Source organism: Mandrillus leucophaeus, unplaced genomic scaffold (assembly GCF_000951045.1).
Source record: "Mandrillus leucophaeus isolate KB7577 unplaced genomic scaffold, Mleu.le_1.0 Scaffold901, whole genome shotgun sequence".
In the NCBI taxonomy this organism is placed as follows: Eukaryota; Metazoa; Chordata; class Mammalia; order Primates; family Cercopithecidae; genus Mandrillus; species Mandrillus leucophaeus.
In genome coordinates, this window is record NW_012109820.1 from 426,832 (window position 1) to 444,135 (window position 17,304).

The 17,304-nt window shown below is 37.7% G+C and overlaps 1 protein-coding gene across 1 annotated transcript in view; it reads left to right on the forward strand.

Moving 5' to 3' along the window:
• Window positions 1-17,304, forward strand: part of EPRS (glutamyl-prolyl-tRNA synthetase) — an 85,074-nt gene that overhangs the window by 41,635 nt on the left and 26,135 nt on the right. Inside the window, exons 13-17 of the mRNA XM_011969748.1 lie at window positions 1,103-1,239; window positions 2,160-2,367; window positions 3,085-3,197; window positions 7,537-7,654; window positions 11,618-11,977. Of these exons, the coding sequence (XP_011825138.1) occupies window positions 1,103-1,239; window positions 2,160-2,367; window positions 3,085-3,197; window positions 7,537-7,654; window positions 11,618-11,977 (936 nt within the window). The remainder of the gene's footprint in view (window positions 1-1,102; window positions 1,240-2,159; window positions 2,368-3,084; window positions 3,198-7,536; window positions 7,655-11,617; window positions 11,978-17,304) is intronic.

Below are 17,304 nucleotides of genomic sequence, written 5' to 3' on the forward strand. Positions count from 1 at the left end.
TTTTTCTCAAATGCATTGGTGAATTCATTGAACAGTTGTTAAACACATGCTGGTTAATGTTTATTTCAAAAGGCCTTCTTGCACTTTTTAAAAAAAAATTCTGCCAAGTAAAAACTGAAATTATGGCACTTTTTATTCTCCTCATCTCTTTTTCTTTCCATATCATACACACTGGAAAGGCAGAAAATTTACTTATCTATATCTATATAGATAATACTTTCTTTAAAGTTTGTCTTCTAAAATCTGAAAGGTCCATAATTTCCTCCAGGTGGCATCTGTTGTCCTATAATGTCCCATAGCCACTGGTCAGGAATGACTTATTTTCTCTTTTGCTGCAGAAGCAGTGAGAATCTTTTATTTATTTATTTTCTGGGGACGGAGTCTCGCTCTGTCGCCCAGGCTGCAGTGCCGTGGTGCAATCTTGGCTCACTGCAGCCTCTGCCTCCCAGGTTCAAGTGATTCTCCTGCCTCAGCCCTCCCAAGTAGCTGGGACTACAGGCATGTGCCACCATGCCCTGTTAACTTTTCGTATTTTTGGTAGAGACGGGTTTTCACCATGTTAGGCAGGATGGTCTCAATCTCCTGACCTCGTGCTCTGCCCACCTCGTCCTCCCAAAGTGCTGGGATTACAGGTGTGAGCCACCGCGCCTGGCGAAGCAGTGAGATTCTAAGGATAGGAAGCAGATTCTAGTTGAAGAGATACTAAGTGATAAATTATACTGTCTTAGCTATGAAGTCAATGAATGATTCTTTTAGGCTGGAAGTAATCTTAGGGGCAGGCTACCTCATCTAATTTCATTAATATTAGTGGTCAGGTTGCTGATCTGATGTCACAGAGCTGGAATTCAAACTGTTAATTTCTACTGAGTCCGAGTATGTATTGTTTAAATGGTAAGAACAGAATTGGGAATATGTTTATGTTAAAATACATAGATGGAGAAAGAGTAAAGCATTTTCTTCCTAATACAGCAGTGAACTGCTAACAGTTTAGTAACACAGAAGACTTTTGTGTGGTTAAAGAAGAGAATGAATTTATAAATTTGCATACTGGGTTCAATAAGTTATTGTTTCAACAGACACTCTGCTTTTCTTTGTCAATCAGAATCCTGAGGTTGGCTTGAAGCCTGTGTGGTATAGTCCCAAAGTTTTTGTTGAAGGTGCTGATGCAGAGACTTTTTCAGAGGGTGAGATGGTTACATTTATAAATTGGGGCAACCTCAACATTACAAAAATACACAAGTAAGAACTTCTTGTTTGTTTTCAAATAAACGTGGGAGAAAAGCATTTTATTTGTATTTACTTATTAAATATTATCAAATTCAGACCTATACATGTTACTGACTAGTAAATCTGCCAGACGTAGCTACTGCAAATTCTGGACACAAATTAAGTTTTTTTCCATATATGCTTCAGTTTATTAACAGGCTATCAAGATGTCTTTTATTTGTGGTGATGAAAATTACTACATCTGTAATTACTACAGATGTAGTAATAAAAAATTACTACAACTATAAAAAATAGTTGTAATGCTTTAATGAGAAATTACATGATAAAAAGGGACTCTATACAGTTGCCTGATATGGGGATCTTTTAGACAGAATTTATATGTATAAGATAATCTTTATACTAAAATTTACTTTAAAATTGGTTAATAATGAACTTGACTTTCTAGTTACTATAGTGTGCTACACTTACGAATTTGATCTTCAGCTTCTGTAAATGAAACATAGTATGCTGAAGATTGATTTATGCAAACTCGGAAATCTTAATTGCGTTGTTATTACATATGATTGCAAGTAACTGCCAGATGTTTTTAAACATGGTAATTCAGATTTTATAATGCTTAATGCAGGTGACTTTAAGTTAATAAATATTTACATGTTCCTCATCAATTATATGTGAATCTGTTCTCTAGTTGATTATTAGTATCTCAATGGCAGTGATTATGTTGTATTTATCTATTAACCAGTATATGTCTGGCATATTAGAAGCTCAAATAAATGTTTAATTTGGAATTTTTCCAAAGAAAATTTCTTATCCATTTATTACAAAATAAAACAAACTATTTTATAATAATATAAAATAATTATAGAATAAAATAGTGAATTTATGGCAGCTGTGGTTAATATTTCTTTGAATACTTTTAATCTTTTATCTAGAAATACAGATGGAAAAATCATATCTCTTGATGCAAAGCTGAATTTGGAAAACAAAGACTACAAGAAAACCACTAAGATCACTTGGCTTGCAGAAACTACACATGCTCTTCCTATTCCAGCAATCTGTGTCACTTATGAGCACTTGATCACAAAGCCAGTGCTAGGAAAAGATGAGGACTTTAAGCAGTATGTCAACAAGAACAGTAAGGTAACCTTCCAAAGAAACCATATTTCATCTTTTAAATTTTTCTTTAGAATTAAATTTTATATATTTCGGATCCTCAGATAAAATGGATAAGATGTGTAGAATTTTATTTAAATCAAAAGATGTAAATTGTTCGAGCATGGTGGCTCATGCCTATAATCCTAGCACTCTGGGAGGCCAAGGTGGGTGGATTGCTTGAGCTCAGGAGTTCAAGACCAGCCTGGGCAACAGGCTCTACCAAAAATAAAAATAAAAAAAGATGTAAGTAATGTTTCCATTTTATAGATGATAGAAACTGAAGCACAGTGAGGTTAAGTAACTTACCTGAGGACAAACAGTAAATAGTAGAGTTGGGATTCAAATCTGACCCTTGTATTTAAGCGCTACGCCAGCATGCCTTTCAGCTAAGTCTGTTATGTGCTCCTTGCATCATATTTCATATTTATAGCAGGAAAATTATTTCTTCAGGAATGCCAGTCAAGTTATTTAAAATGTTTCTTGAGGCCAGTTTATGAAGGTTAACTTTTAAAAATGTGATACATTGAATTGTCATTTATTTTAACACTTCACCATTTCATTGTGTGTGCTCAAGTAGTGAGCTTCTTAACATATCTGTTTAAAATGGGAATGTTTTAGTTAGTGGAAACTGCTTGCATTTTAGAGTTGTTTTACTACTCTGATTTTGAGAAAGTGTACTTTGGTTTTATATCATCTTTACAGCATGAAGAACTAATGCTAGGGGATCCCTGCCTTAAGGATTTGAAAAAAGGAGATATTATACAACTCCAGAGAAGAGGTTTCTTCATATGTGATCAACCTTATGAACCTGTTAGGTAAGTAAATGTAACTGAACATCTAAATGAAAATGCTTAAAGTTATTATAGTGAGTGATATTTTAGAAATTGAACTTTCACTAAAATAACGTACCTGACAGTTTTATTTCTCAGTCTCTTTCTCAGTTTTCTTTGTTTTGTATTTAACATTTTAGACTTAAAGTAATGTATTTATTTATTTTTTGAGACGGAGTCTCGCTCTGTCACCTAGGCTGGAGTGCAGTGGCACAATCTCAACTCACTGCACGCTCCGCCTCCCGGGTTCACGCCATTCTCCTGCCTCAGCCTCCTGAGTAGCTAGGACTACAAACATCCGCCACCACAACCAGCTCATTTTTTTGTATTTTTAGTAGAGACGGGGTTTCACTGTGTTAACCAGGATGGTCTTCATCTCCTGACCTCGTGATCTGTCCGTCTCAGCCTCCCAAAGTGCTGGGATTGCAGGCGTGAGCCACTGCGCCTGGCCTTAAGTAATTTATTTTAACAAGGGATCTTTGAAACAACATGCGCGTTGAACATTGATAAATTATTCATTTCTGAAACTAAAACAACTTGTAATTAACTTTCTTGTAGCCCAAGTATAAAGAACAAATTTTCAGTACTGTATATTACCTATCTTTGGGTGAAAATTATTACTATTATCTTTTTCTTTGTAGTGTATTTTCACTAGATAAATGGTACAAACGGTACATTTAAGGGGAAAAAAATAACCAATATTTGTATTTTTTTAACCATGAAATAATAGGATTATTAGAAGGAGAACTTTGTAAATTTTTGTCCCTTTATTTCTTTTCTGTTTGTCTCTGCTATTTTTCTAAGCGGTATCTCTGTAACTGTGTAGTCAAAATGCCTCTTCTGAGATTTAGTCTTGTGAATCTAACTGCCTTTTAGATATCTCTGAATAGATTCTTTCAAGCATTTCAAACTCAACGTGTTCAAAATTCCAGGATCTAGGTGTCATCTCTGATTTATTCTTCTCCTTCATCCCTTTTTTCAGTCAACAAACTCTGTTGTTTGTGTTGCCCATCTAGTCCATCTCTGTGGATCCACTGCTCTGCCTTATTTCAGGCTATAGCATTGCTTCCTTGATTGCCAAAATAGGCTCTCAAGTATCTTCTTGCCTCCAATTTCATCCTTTTCCTATTTTCCTATTCAGTTTTCACATGCCCACCAGTCTGAAAATTTAAGAGTAACAGTTTTATCACATTTCTCTACTGTTAAGAAATCTCTATTAGTTGGCCAGGCACTATGACTTATGCCTATAATCCCAGCACTTTGCAAGACTGAGGCAAGAGGATTACTTGAGGCCAGGAGTTCAAGACCAGCCTGGGTAACATAGTGAGACCCCGTCTCTACAAAAAATTATAAATAAAGAATTAACCAGGCATAGTGGTAAACACACCTGTAATCCTCACTGCTCAAGCAGGTGAGACAGGAGGATTGCTTGAGCCCACGAGTTCAAGGTTACAGTGAACTATAATTGCACCACCACACTCCAGCCTTGGTGACAGAGCAAGACTCTCTCAAAACAAACAAAAATATTGTTAGTTTCAGGGTAAAAGCTAAACTTTTTAGTTTGACATGCAAGATTTTTCATGTTATGGCGTCTCTTGAGCCATACCTGTTGGAGTTTTCTTTCCCTGATCCCTTCTGTTTAACATATGTACCAAATTGCCTGGGGCTTTTCTAAAGCACTTGATGCCTTTTCCTGGAATGGCCTTGTGGCTTTTTCATCATATGAGTAACCTTATTCATCTTAATATAACATTTCCTTTAGTCAAATAAGCTCATGCATGCATACAGTGTAGCACAGTGCCTGATAGTTACTAAGCCCTCCTTAAGTATTTCGTAGTGGTGGTGGTACCACCAACTAAAATAACAGAGTAGATTCTCATTTTATTCTTAGAAAGTTTTTGAACTTCTCAACAAATAGTTGAAAACTGAACAGCTACACACGAAGAACTGAACAGCTACACACGAAAGAGTGAAGTTGGGTGCTGTTCGTATCATATACAAAATTTAACTCAACATTTATCAAACACCTAAATGTGAGAGCTAAAACTATAAAACTCTTAGAAGAAAACGTGAATGTAACTCTTTGTAACCTCGGCAATGCTGTTTTGGATATAACACCTAAATCACAAGCAACCAAAGAAAAAAAAATAAATTGGACTATGTCAAGATTAACATATTTTGTGTTTCAAAGAAAGTGAAAACACAGGTCACAGAATGGGAGAAAATATTTGCACATATGTGTGTAAAAGGACTTGTATCTAGAAGAGAACCCAATTAACAATGGATTTAAATAGACATTTTTCCAAGCAGATGTACAAATGTAAGCACATGAAAAGATGCTCAGCATCATTAGTTGTTAGGGAAATTCAGATCAAAATGATAATGAAATATCATTGCATACCACTAGGATGGCTGAAATAAAAAAAGACAATAACAAGGATTAGAAATGTGGAGAAATTGGAGCCCATATGTATTTCTGGTAGGGTTGCAGAATGGTTCAGCTACTTTGGAAAACAGTTGGATGATTCTTCCAAAAATTAAACACGGAGTTACCATTTGACCCATCAATTCCATTCCTGCGTATTTGCCAAAGGAAAAGAACACATTCACACAGAAATGTGTATGTGAATGTTTACAGCTGCATTATTCATAATTGCCAAAAAGTGGCAATAGAATTTTGCTGATTATCCTTTGGAATTGAGAAATTCTTATAAATTATTATTATTTTTTTAAGAGATAGGGTCTCACTCTCACCCAGACTTGAGTGCAGCGGCGTGACGTCCCCAGGCTCAGGTGATCCTCCCACCTCAGTCTTTCCTGAGTAGCTGGGGCTACAGGCATGTACCACCACACCCATCTAATTTGTGTATTTTTTGTAGAGGCAGGGTTTCACCATGTTTCCCAGGCTAGTCTTGAACTCCTCGGCTCAAGAGATCCATCTGCCTTGGCCTCCCAAAGTGCTGGGTTTACAGATGTGAGCCACCATACCCACCCTTAAATATTTTAAAATAAATAAACATTTTGCAGAAATGTTTCTGCTTATAAGCAGATTAGGTGTGGTATGTAGACAAATTTTCTTGAAGTCAAGAGTATCAACAACATTCACTAACACCCTTTCTAGTGGCAGGCATAGCAGATGTAATTTTGCCCTGGGCTTAGTTTGTTCATATGGATGGAAGTTCATAGATTGGAAGTTTATAATAAGGACTGTCAATTTCTTTTTTCTTTTTTTTTTCCATTGAGGCAGAGTTTCACTCTTGTTGCCCAGGCTGAGGTGCAGTGGTGCAGCCTCAGCTCATTGCAGTCTCTACCTCCTGGGTTCAAGTGATTCTCCTGCCCCAACCTCCCAAGTAGCTGGGATTACAGGCGCCCGCCACCATGCCTAGCTAATCTTTTTGTATTTTTTTTTAGTAGAGACAGGGTTTCACCATGTTGGCCAGGCTAGTCTCGAACTCCTGACCTCAGGTAATCCACCTGCGTCAGCTTCCCAAAGTGCTGGGATTACAGGCATGAGCCACCTCGGCCGACCAGTTTTGTTTTGTTTTTCCTTGGAGACAGAATCTCGCTCTGTCACTCAGGCCAGAGTGTAGTGGCATGATCTTGGCTCACTGCAGCTTCCGCCTCCTGGGTTCAGGTGATTCTCCTGCCTCAGCCTCCTGAGTAGCTGGGACTACAGGCGCCCGCCTGGCTAATTTTTTGTATTTTAGTAGAGATGGGATTTCACTGTGTTGCCCAGGCTGGTCTCAAATTCCTAAGCTCAGGCAGGCCACCTGCCTGGACCTCTCAAAGTGCCAGGATTACAGGGGTGAGCCACCGCACCCGGCCAGGACTGTCAATTTTTATTTTTGCATTTGTTGTTTGTAGAACTTCTCTGAAGAGCCTCTGATTTGAATAAGAGAATGGACTATTTTATACTTCAAAAAGCATTAACTGGACAGGCTCTGTGGCTCACACCTGTTATCCCAGCACTTTGGGAGGCTGAGGTGGCCGGATCACTTGAGGTTAGGAGTTCAAGACCAGGCTGACCAACGTGGTGAAACCCCGTCTCTACTAAAAATACAAAAATTAGTGTGGTAGCGTGTGCCTGTAATCCCAGCTACTTGGAAGCTGAGACAGGAAAATCACTTGAACGCAGGAGGTGGAAGTTGCAATGAGCTTAGATCACATCACCACACTCCAGCCTGGGCAACAGAGTGAGACTGTCTCAAAAAAGAAAGAAAAGCATTAACTTAGTGCCATTGAATTTATCTAGGAATTCAGTGTTTATTGCTGTTCACATAATTTTGTTCAGATGAACTATTTTGTCCCTTTATTTTCTTTTTAGCCCATATAGTTGCAAAGAAGCCCCATGCGTTTTGATATACATTCCTGATGGACACACAAAGGAAATGCCAACATCAGGGTCAAAGGAAAAGACCAAAGTAGAAGCCACAAAAAATGAGGTAGGTAATGACTTTTACAGATATGTCTATAAAAATAAAAGGTCTTTCTATACCAGGGTTTAGAATATATTTCTTTACAAATGATTATCTTTCTCACTGTGGAGACTAAAGTAGACAATTAAATCTGCTCTTTGCATTTTGTTGTTATCCTTTCATATAAGATTTTAAAATCTCGCTCTGTTGCCCAAGACTGGAGTGCTGTGGTGCGATCTGGGCTCACTGCAACCTCCGCCTCCCAGATTCAAGCAATTCTCATGCCTCAGCCTCCTGAGCAGCTGGGATTACAAGTGTGCACCATGACGCCTGGCTAATTTTTGTAGTTTTAGTAGAGACAGGGTTTTGCCCTGTTGGCCTGGCTGGTCTCAAACTGCCTGACCTCAGATGATCTGCCCACCTTGGCCTCCCAGAGTGCTGGAATTACAGGCATGAGTCACCGTGCCTGGCCAGACTCCCTTATATTCTTAAAAATTATTTGTTTATGTGGGTTATATTTATCAGTATTTATCATACTAAAAATTGAGAAGTTTTAAAAGGATTTAATTCATGTAAAAATAATAAATCCAGTTACATGTTAACATAAAAAAAGTTTTTATTAAAAAAAATTTTCCAAAACAAAACTTTTAGTTTGAGTGGTATGGCTTTAAATTTTTGCAGATCTCTTTAATATCTGACTTAAACCTTCTAAGGTAAAGATAACAACAAAAAGCTTCTAAAAACCTGCATGAACAGTCATAAGAAAATGAGAGCGAAAAAGACAAAATATATCTTAATATAGTGAAAATAGCTGTGACCTTGCAGATCACCTTTAAAAGGGTTTTATATACCCCTTAGGATCTGTGAACTACACCTTGAAAATTGCTGCTATGTATTATTGAATAACTCATGGAGTAAGCATGAGATGGGAAATTTGGTTGCCCTTCCCTCATTGGTCCCAGTTCCCACCTGTGCCTCTCATTTTTTACATATCCTAGAAAGATAACTGCTATTATGCTATAAATTAATATGTGTTCTTGAAAAACTTCATTTCTGCAAAATCGCATACTAAAAATAACAGCTGATTTATCAAGAAAAACAGAGTTGAGGCAAACCACGAAAACCTGTGTATATCATATGGTTTCAGTCAGATGGTGGCTGGGTAGCAGTCATCAAAGACTCAACTGGGCTGTCAAAGACTCAACTGGGCTGTATTCTGTTTTTATTTTATTTTATTGTTTTTGAGGTGGAGTATCACTCTATTGCCCAGACTGGAGTGCAGTGGTATGATCTCGGCTCAGTGTAACCTCCACCTCCCGGGTTCAAGCGATTTTCCTGCCTCAGCCTCCCAAGTAGCTCAGACTACAGGCATGCACCACCATGCTCAGCTAATTTTTTTTGTATTTTTAGTAGAGATGGGATTTCACCATGTTGGCCAGGCTGGTCTTGAACTCCTGACCTCAGGTGATCCGCCGACCTCGGCCTCCCAAAGCGCTGGGATCACAGGCATGAGCCATCGCGCCTGGCCTGGGCTGGATTCTAAAATTGTTTCCTCACCTGGATGCCAAGTTGATAGTGGTGTTGGCTGGGAGCTCAGGTGGAATAGTTGACTGGAATAGCTGCAAGTGGCCTCTCTAGCATGGCAGTGTCAGGGTAATAAGATTTCTTACCTGTCATTTAAGGCCTCCAAAAGTAAGTGTCCGGTAGATGAGGTAAAAGGAGCATTCCATTTTATGATTTAGCCTCGGAAGTCTCACGTAGCATCATTTCTGCTATACTCTGTTGCTCAAATCAGTAACAAGCTTGCTCAGATTCAGGAGAGTGCACAGACACCCCCCTTCTTGGTGGGAGGAAAGTAAAGAAAAAGTGTGGACATGCTTTGAAACCTGCACACTTTTGAATAGAAATTCAAAATTCAGGTACAGTTGACTGGCACTTATACCCAGTACTGCAGTCAGAGATACTTTGCAGCTTTAAACCTGAAGAATAATAATGCTTTTCCCTGTGATGTGTAGATCTTTGAGGATATTTGTCTCCAACAGAGGCTGATACTATCAAAATTAAATTCTCATCCAGGGTATTGCCTGCTTTGTCAGTTTTTTGGGGTTTGTTTTTATTTTTAAGCTTTAGCAGATGAGAATATGTCTTTGAAGTTTCCATCCCCATGTACTGTTTCATCAGATGGCTTAATGTGACGGTAAAAAACGTTTTTTAAGCACCATCCTCATTAAAGGAAGGCACTTATACAAAAGGTTTTTGGGTTTTTCTTCAGATTGTCAATGTATTTCTAAAGTTTTCTCTTTAATTATGAAAAGCTTGTTCCTGCATGCTTCTTTATTTGACATAAAACTTGAATACATTGGGAAAAATCACATACAAGGCAGTGTTTGTGTGTGTGTGTGTGTATGTGTGTTTCACTTGTATGTTCCCCTATTTACTAACCATGATTGTGATGATTTATGTTGCAAATTAAATGTAGCAGAACAGGCCCGGTGCGGTGGCTCAAGTCTGTAATCCCAGCACTTTGGGAGGCCATGGCAGACAGATCACGAGGCCAGGAGATTGAGACCATCCTGGCCAATATGGTGAAACCCCGTCTCTACTAAAAATACAAACATTAGCTGGATGTGGTAGTGCAGGCCTGTAATCCTTGCTACTCTGGAGGTTGAGGCATAATAATAGCTTGAATCCAGGAGGTAGAGATTGCAGTGAGCTGAGATCACGCTGCTGGACTCCAGTCTGGCGACAGAGCGGGACTCTGTCTCAAAAAAAAAAAAAAAGGTTGCTGAACAAATACATTTTTTTGATATAGGGTGGCTAATGATTTGTATTCTTTCTTTAATGTATAATATGCATTTATATATGCATATTAGAGTTTATGAGTGTATATATAGAACCTCACTAAAAATACTATGAGTGATTTAAGGAATTATGGGGGGAAATTTTGAGTGATGGTTTTTTTTACTGACATGCCCACTTGAGAGCCTAACCCCTGTGTGAAATGCAACTGTGATACAGCTTGAGATGCCTGTTAGGTGTTTAGGTAAAGATGTCTTGAAGACATTGAAAATGCTGGGTCTGGGAGCAGGTCAGAATTCTGGAATAGAGATGAAAATTTTTGAAATTTGTACGTAAGACTCTGTGAATATGGGTAAGATTATTCTGAAAAATTAAGTGGCAGATCATTTAAAGGAAAAAGGTGTAAGGAAGGTATAATGTGAGCTGGGTTTTAATGTTAGAAAGGTTTCAGTAGGGAAGAATGCAGTGTAGGCAGTAGAAAGCATGCAAAAAGTAGTATATTCACTCTTCACGGTTGATTTTAGTGAACATAGCTCTAGATTTGTTGCATTTACTTATATACAAATATATACCTGTAAACTTATAATTTTACACAAATGAAACTGTTCCACAATGATGAGTTACAATTATATCACAGAATTTCATGGAACTCTTGCCTTATCGACAATCTAGCTATATTTCATCTCTTAAAAAATTAATAGTGATAGCTAATGTTTATTGATACTCACTTTTTCTCAGCCTTTGTGACTAACAGCTTTACAGAGATTACTTTTTATTTTCCCATCAACTTGATGGGTTAAATATGGTTATCCCCCTTTTATAGTAAGGAAACAGCTTAAATAACTAACTCAGAGTTGCACAGTGAGTATATGGTAGAGCAGTGATTTATTCTCAGACCTGATGGATATGTTATAATTTCTTTAGTCCCCTAATGACAAAGATTTAGGGCATTTTCAGGTTTTTACTATAGTAAAAATGCTCCAGTGTACCTCTATCTTTGTTTACTCCTGTCATTTTTCATTAGGATAAATACTTAGGAATGAGATTATTCATTTAAGCTTTTTAAGGGATTGAAGTTTAAAGTTTTTGTTTTAAATTGGAAACATTATAAAACAATCAGTTTGAAATAATTTTGTGGGAAAACATTTAATATGAATTAATTATTTTACTTTTGATTTTCTCTCTTGGTAGACCTCGGCTCCTTTTAAGGAAAGACCAACACCTTCTCTGAATAATAATTGTACTACATCTGAGGATTCCTTGGTCCTTTACAATAGAGTGGCTGTTCAAGGAGATGTGGTTCGTGAATTAAAAGCCAAGAAAGCACCAAAGGAAGATATAGATGCAGCTGTAAAACAGCTTTTGTCTTTGAAAGCTGAATATAAGGAGAAAACTGGCCAGGAATATAAACCTGGAAACCCTCCTGCTGAAATAGGACAGAATATTTCTTCTAATTCGTCAGCAAGTATTCTGGAAAGTAAATCTCTGTATGATCAAGTTGCTGCACAAGGGGAGGTGGTTCGTAAGCTAAAAGCTGAAAAAGCTCCTAAGGTCAGTATGTTAGAGAAAGTCAAGACCACATTTTCACTAAGTGTGTGAATTCAAACTGCTTAGGGTAGTCTCATCTTCTTATAAAACATAGACTGCTCATATTTTGATGTAATAATCAACATTAATTGATATCTGATATGTGTCAGACCGAAAATATATGTAAGAAGCTCATAATCTAGTTGAGGCGTGGCTTACTGGGGAAGGAAACGTACAGACTCACTGTACTCTTGTGTGATGTGACTGTAATCCTTTGTGATATGTATAAGTTGCTATGTGAAGGGTTTGTGTTTTTAAGTGGCAACAAAGGCGGAAACAATTTATAAAGGATATTTAAAATCATCCTGAAGTAGAATCAGCCATTATGGGGGAACAAAGATCAGAACAAGGCACGCTTAAGTGTGGAACCATGGTTCTCAAGCTTTACTGTGCACCAGAATTACTGGCTTGCTAAAACATGGATTGCTGGGCTCTGCCCCTTGACTTTCTTCTTCAGTAGATTCAGAGCATGTGGAAAATACACATTTCTAGAAAGTTTCTCAGGTGATGCTGATGCTGCTGTCCCAGGGACCACCATGCTTTGAGAACTCCTGGTGTAGAAGACAGTACCAGCAGAGGTAGAGGTCAGAAGGTACAAGGTGTATTCAGGGAATAACAAATGGATTGTCAAGAGGTATTTGACCTGTGATTATTTCCAACTTTTCATAGCAGGGCCTTCAAATTATATGAAATTTTGACTGAAGTATAAATTATATTCTTGTTTCAGTATGTCCTTAGGCAAAACATTTAGCCAAGTGGGTGTGGCACCTAGTGTGAAATGGACTTACTTGATGTAAGTAAGAGACAAAGGGAATGGCATCTGTATAGACTGTGAAAGATCATATTTAATAATGAAGGTAGGTAGTCCTATTCAAACAGCAGCATAGTTCTAAGATGTGATTGGATAAATAGTACTGCAACAAGAAACAATTCAGCCCCTGATGAGCTGCAAAAAATTGTAGCATTTAGACTGTGGCACATACACAGAGAGGTATGGTACACCACGAGGCTTGACTTATGTGGCAGGAAGGGGATTTGTTCTAAAATGTCAGATCTGTTGTCCTGTCAGGGTCCTAGGCTCAGGCTGGAGAATTCAGTAAGTTCCTCACCTCATCAATAAGTGGCTAGCATCTGACATGAAACCCTGCCACCTAAGATACTTTCAATCATGAATATTTGACCTCACATTTTGAGGTCTTCTCCCAGGAGTTAATGTTTTTCTGTCACTCCATTGTGAACTGTGAGAAAGCCTTTATTAGGTTGGTGCAAAAGTAATTGTGGTTCTTACCATTACTTTTAATGGCAAAAACCACAGTTACTTTGCACCAACCTAAATAGCCTGTTGAGATCCCGAAGAACCATGATTATCTAAAACAGCTTTGCTTCGAGGAATAAATGCTGCTGGATGTATGAGTTTAGGATATAAATTCCCGATGTTTCCTACCTCATGGGGAGGTTGGGAGCATTTTGCACTGTATCTGCTGGAAACTAAATATGTACTCCTCTCTAGGTGTAATTTGAAGGGAAGGGCTTTGGTCTTCAAATTTCTTCGTTGTAAGTAGAATATATTGAGATTATGTGACAATTTTTGTCAGCTTAATTATGGGTGGAATAGTAACAGCAGAAACCATTATACTTGGAGTAACAGTCAACTATGAATCCATCACCCATCCTTTTGGGTTAATGGGTTACATCATGCTTTCATAAAATAACACTGTTAAGGTTATGAAAAGTCAGCTTAAGGTAAAAAGATCTAAATTTCTTTGGTAATTGGGTAGGTAATTTATTAGGTATTTAAATACCAATAAATGTGATACTGAAATAAATCTGACTTCAGTTTAGTCTGACTTACATTTATTGAATGCTGCCTACTTTATACCATATCTGTGTTTCAAAATATATTAAGTCTTAATGTTGTTCATAGGTTCTTGGAAACTGAGACTTTAAGCAAAATGATGTATAACAACAATAGGCTAATTGAGATAAACAAGAATTAAGTTACCTTGGCATATTTCTGATCCCAAAAAATCACATTACACAAACTTCTTGTGTTTTATTATTGTTGTTGTTGTCTTTGTTTTTTCTTTTGTAATATTTTGTCTTCTTTTTCTTTTTAAAATTATTATTTTTGCATTACACAGACCTCTAAATAAAGACCCAACACTTCTAATGGAAACAAATGTGAGCTGTATATACATTTAAGAAAGATTAATAATGACAAGTAAGATAATTATTTACTCAGTTATTCCAGTTCAGGGTTTTGGGTGGCCAGCTCAGGACTCAAGGCAGGAACCAGCCCTGGATAAGACATCATTCCATTGCAGGGCACACTCACACACACCGAGACTCAGACCGGGAGCATTTAGACTCACCAGTTCACCTAATGTGTGCAGCTTTGGGATATGCAATGAAACTGGAGTTCCCAGAGAAAACTCACGCAGACATGGGGAGAATGCACATGTTCCACACAGACAGTGGCTCTGGCTGGGAGTCAACGTTTTTTTCCTCTTCAAAGTTATGCTGAAATGACATCAAACAAAACAGTGTTCTTCAAGGACCTGTTGTACTACATGTATTTTTTCTCTGAATGCTAGTAATAGTAAATGTTTCTTCTCTTCTAAAGAATGAACCCAGTTATTAGGAATGGCACTAGCATTTAGCCTGCATCTGGCACTATGTACCATACACTTTTTAGTCTTCCCAAGAGCCATGTACAAAAATATTCAAAGAATGCTACTTTTTCTATTTGCCTGTTTTAGCAACAGAGGAGAAACTGAATATGAAAGTAACTTCCTGAAATTTACAAAGCTTAGATTAAAGTACTGACTGATTCCCATGTTATTTACCTTGAGAGGTGGTGACAGTGGGGCATTCCATTGAAAGCGCTAGAGAGTTATAATTTTACTAGTTTATCATTATTTAGCAAGTCTGTGCTTGTTTTGCATTAATAATTTGCCTAAGCCTCTTAACCATTCAGTTTTCTACAAAGGTGGTTATTTTACTGTGTCATGTTAAAAGGTAAGGAAGGTGACCAGCTGAAGTTTTAGGTTACCAGCTTCAACTAGACTTTTCTTGCTCTGTTTTTTGTTTTGTTTTGTTTTTAATCTTCTCTTTCCTGCTTCAGGATCAGATAGATGCTTCTATGAAATAACTTTTAAGCATAAAGGCAAAGTATAAGCAAAAAGACGAGCCAGTAATAAAAACTTGAAGTCCATCAAGTCTACCATCTTTTGCTCCTCTTACTCTTTTTCTCCTGCTCAGTGGGTTGCTGCATAAAATAATGGATCAAGTTGATATAGTGTGAGGTGCATAACAGAGAATACACCAAAGATATAATAACACTTAATATTAAGTTACTTTAAAAATTAAAGCCACTTTAAAACAAATTTCTTTTTTCTTTTTTTCTTTTTTTTTTTTTTGACAGGGTCTTGCTCTGTTGCCCAGGCTGGAGTGCAGTGACTCAATCATGGCCCACTGCAGCCTCACCCTCCCAAGCAATCCTCCCATCTCAGTCTCCTAAGTAGCTGGAAGTTCAAACACATGCCACTAGGCCTGGCTAATTTTTGTATTGCTTGTAGAGATGGGGTTTCACCGTGTTAACAGGACTGGTCTTGAACTTCTGTACTCAAGCCATCCTCCCTTCTTGACCTCCCAAAGTGTTGGGATTACAGGCCTGAGCTGCTGGGTCTGGCTGTATACCTGTTCCTTGTAAATGAATTTTTTTTTTTTTTTTTTGAGACGGAGTCTCGCTGTGTTGCCCAGGCTGGAGTGCAATGGCGAGATCTCGGCTCACTGCAACTTCCTCCTCCCAGGTTCAAGCAATTCTCCTGCCTCAGCCTCCCAAGTAGCTGGGATTACAGGTGCACACCACGACGCCTGGCTAATTTTGTAGTTTGTTTTTAGTAGAGATGGGGTTTTACCATGTTAGTCAGGCTGGTCTCGAACTCCTGACCTCAGGTGATCCACCCGCCTTGACCTCCCAAAGTGCTGGGATTACAGGCGTGAGCCACTGCACCCAGCCTGTAAATGAAATTTTATTGGAATACAGACACAGTCATTAGTTTACGTATTGTCTATGGCTGTTTTCATGCTACAGTTAAAGAGTTGAATGGTTGCAACCGAGACTCACATAGCCTAAATATTTATTATGTAGCCCTTTTGGAAGAAAGAGTTTTGAGAACCATTATAGTTAACAGTTGTTTAAAAATCAAGTAACAACAAAATCAAATGATTATTAAATAAAAATAATTCACAACTGTTTTGTCACTAATGTTCTCTCTTTATGCCATACGCAGTCTATGTGGAGGGGGGTTGAATCACCATTTGCTTCTGTAGTTGCAGCATTTTAATTCATGGCACCTTGTATTTTATGTCCCCAATAATTCATCTTGCAATCTTTGCTCTTTTATTTTTTACACCAATGTTACTGTTTTTTAAAACCTAAATCACAGTTTATCAGGAAAGGACATACATCACTGTACCCCTTTGTCCATTAAGCAGGTTGTTCTAGGAAACTGCCACCCTGCACTCTCGCCCCAAATAGCTTTAAGATGTCTCAGGCCAAAAGATAAATGTTGCAGGGAAGGAAATAAGAAAAAAGCCTATCTTTTTCTTGATGTTGTTTGTAACATGTGTAGTGAATTCCAGCTATATCTGTATTTAGTACTTAATGCAAAATTGATTTTGATCTAAACAAATATAAATGCATCTTACATCGGATTGTGGTTCAGGATACTTCACAAGACTTACATCAGCTTGGGGATCTTCTGGAAAATCTTCAGAATTTGTGTTAATTGATCTGTATCAGAGAAAAGTAGCAGGTACATTGTGATTTAGGTAAACGAATCAGCCTAGTTGATCAGCAGGAGAACAGGTGTTGTGTTCTAATTTAGGTTTGACATCAAGATCTGGGGTCTACCCTATGCTATATTGGCTCCTAGAATCATGTTTCAGTAATTGGTTATTCCTTACAGGTGTAGGTATTTAAGCTACACATGATCGGTTAATTATTTTCTTAAAATGTCTTTCTTTGAAACCTGTGAACTTTTAGTTTACTAAATCTCCTAGCAGACTTTAAAAAATATTGTACAAGCATCATCACTCTCTTCCCTCACTTACTTGGAAGGATTTTCTGTTCTGATCACCACTCATTCATCCCCCTCCCCACCAAGTGAGAATCTCTGCTTTCAGGAGTCATCATTACTGATGTGTGTAGATATAGTTCTCTTAGATACGCCAGTAAGGAGCAAAAGTGAGTGACTGGTAATAAAGTTGGAAAAAAACAAGTTTGA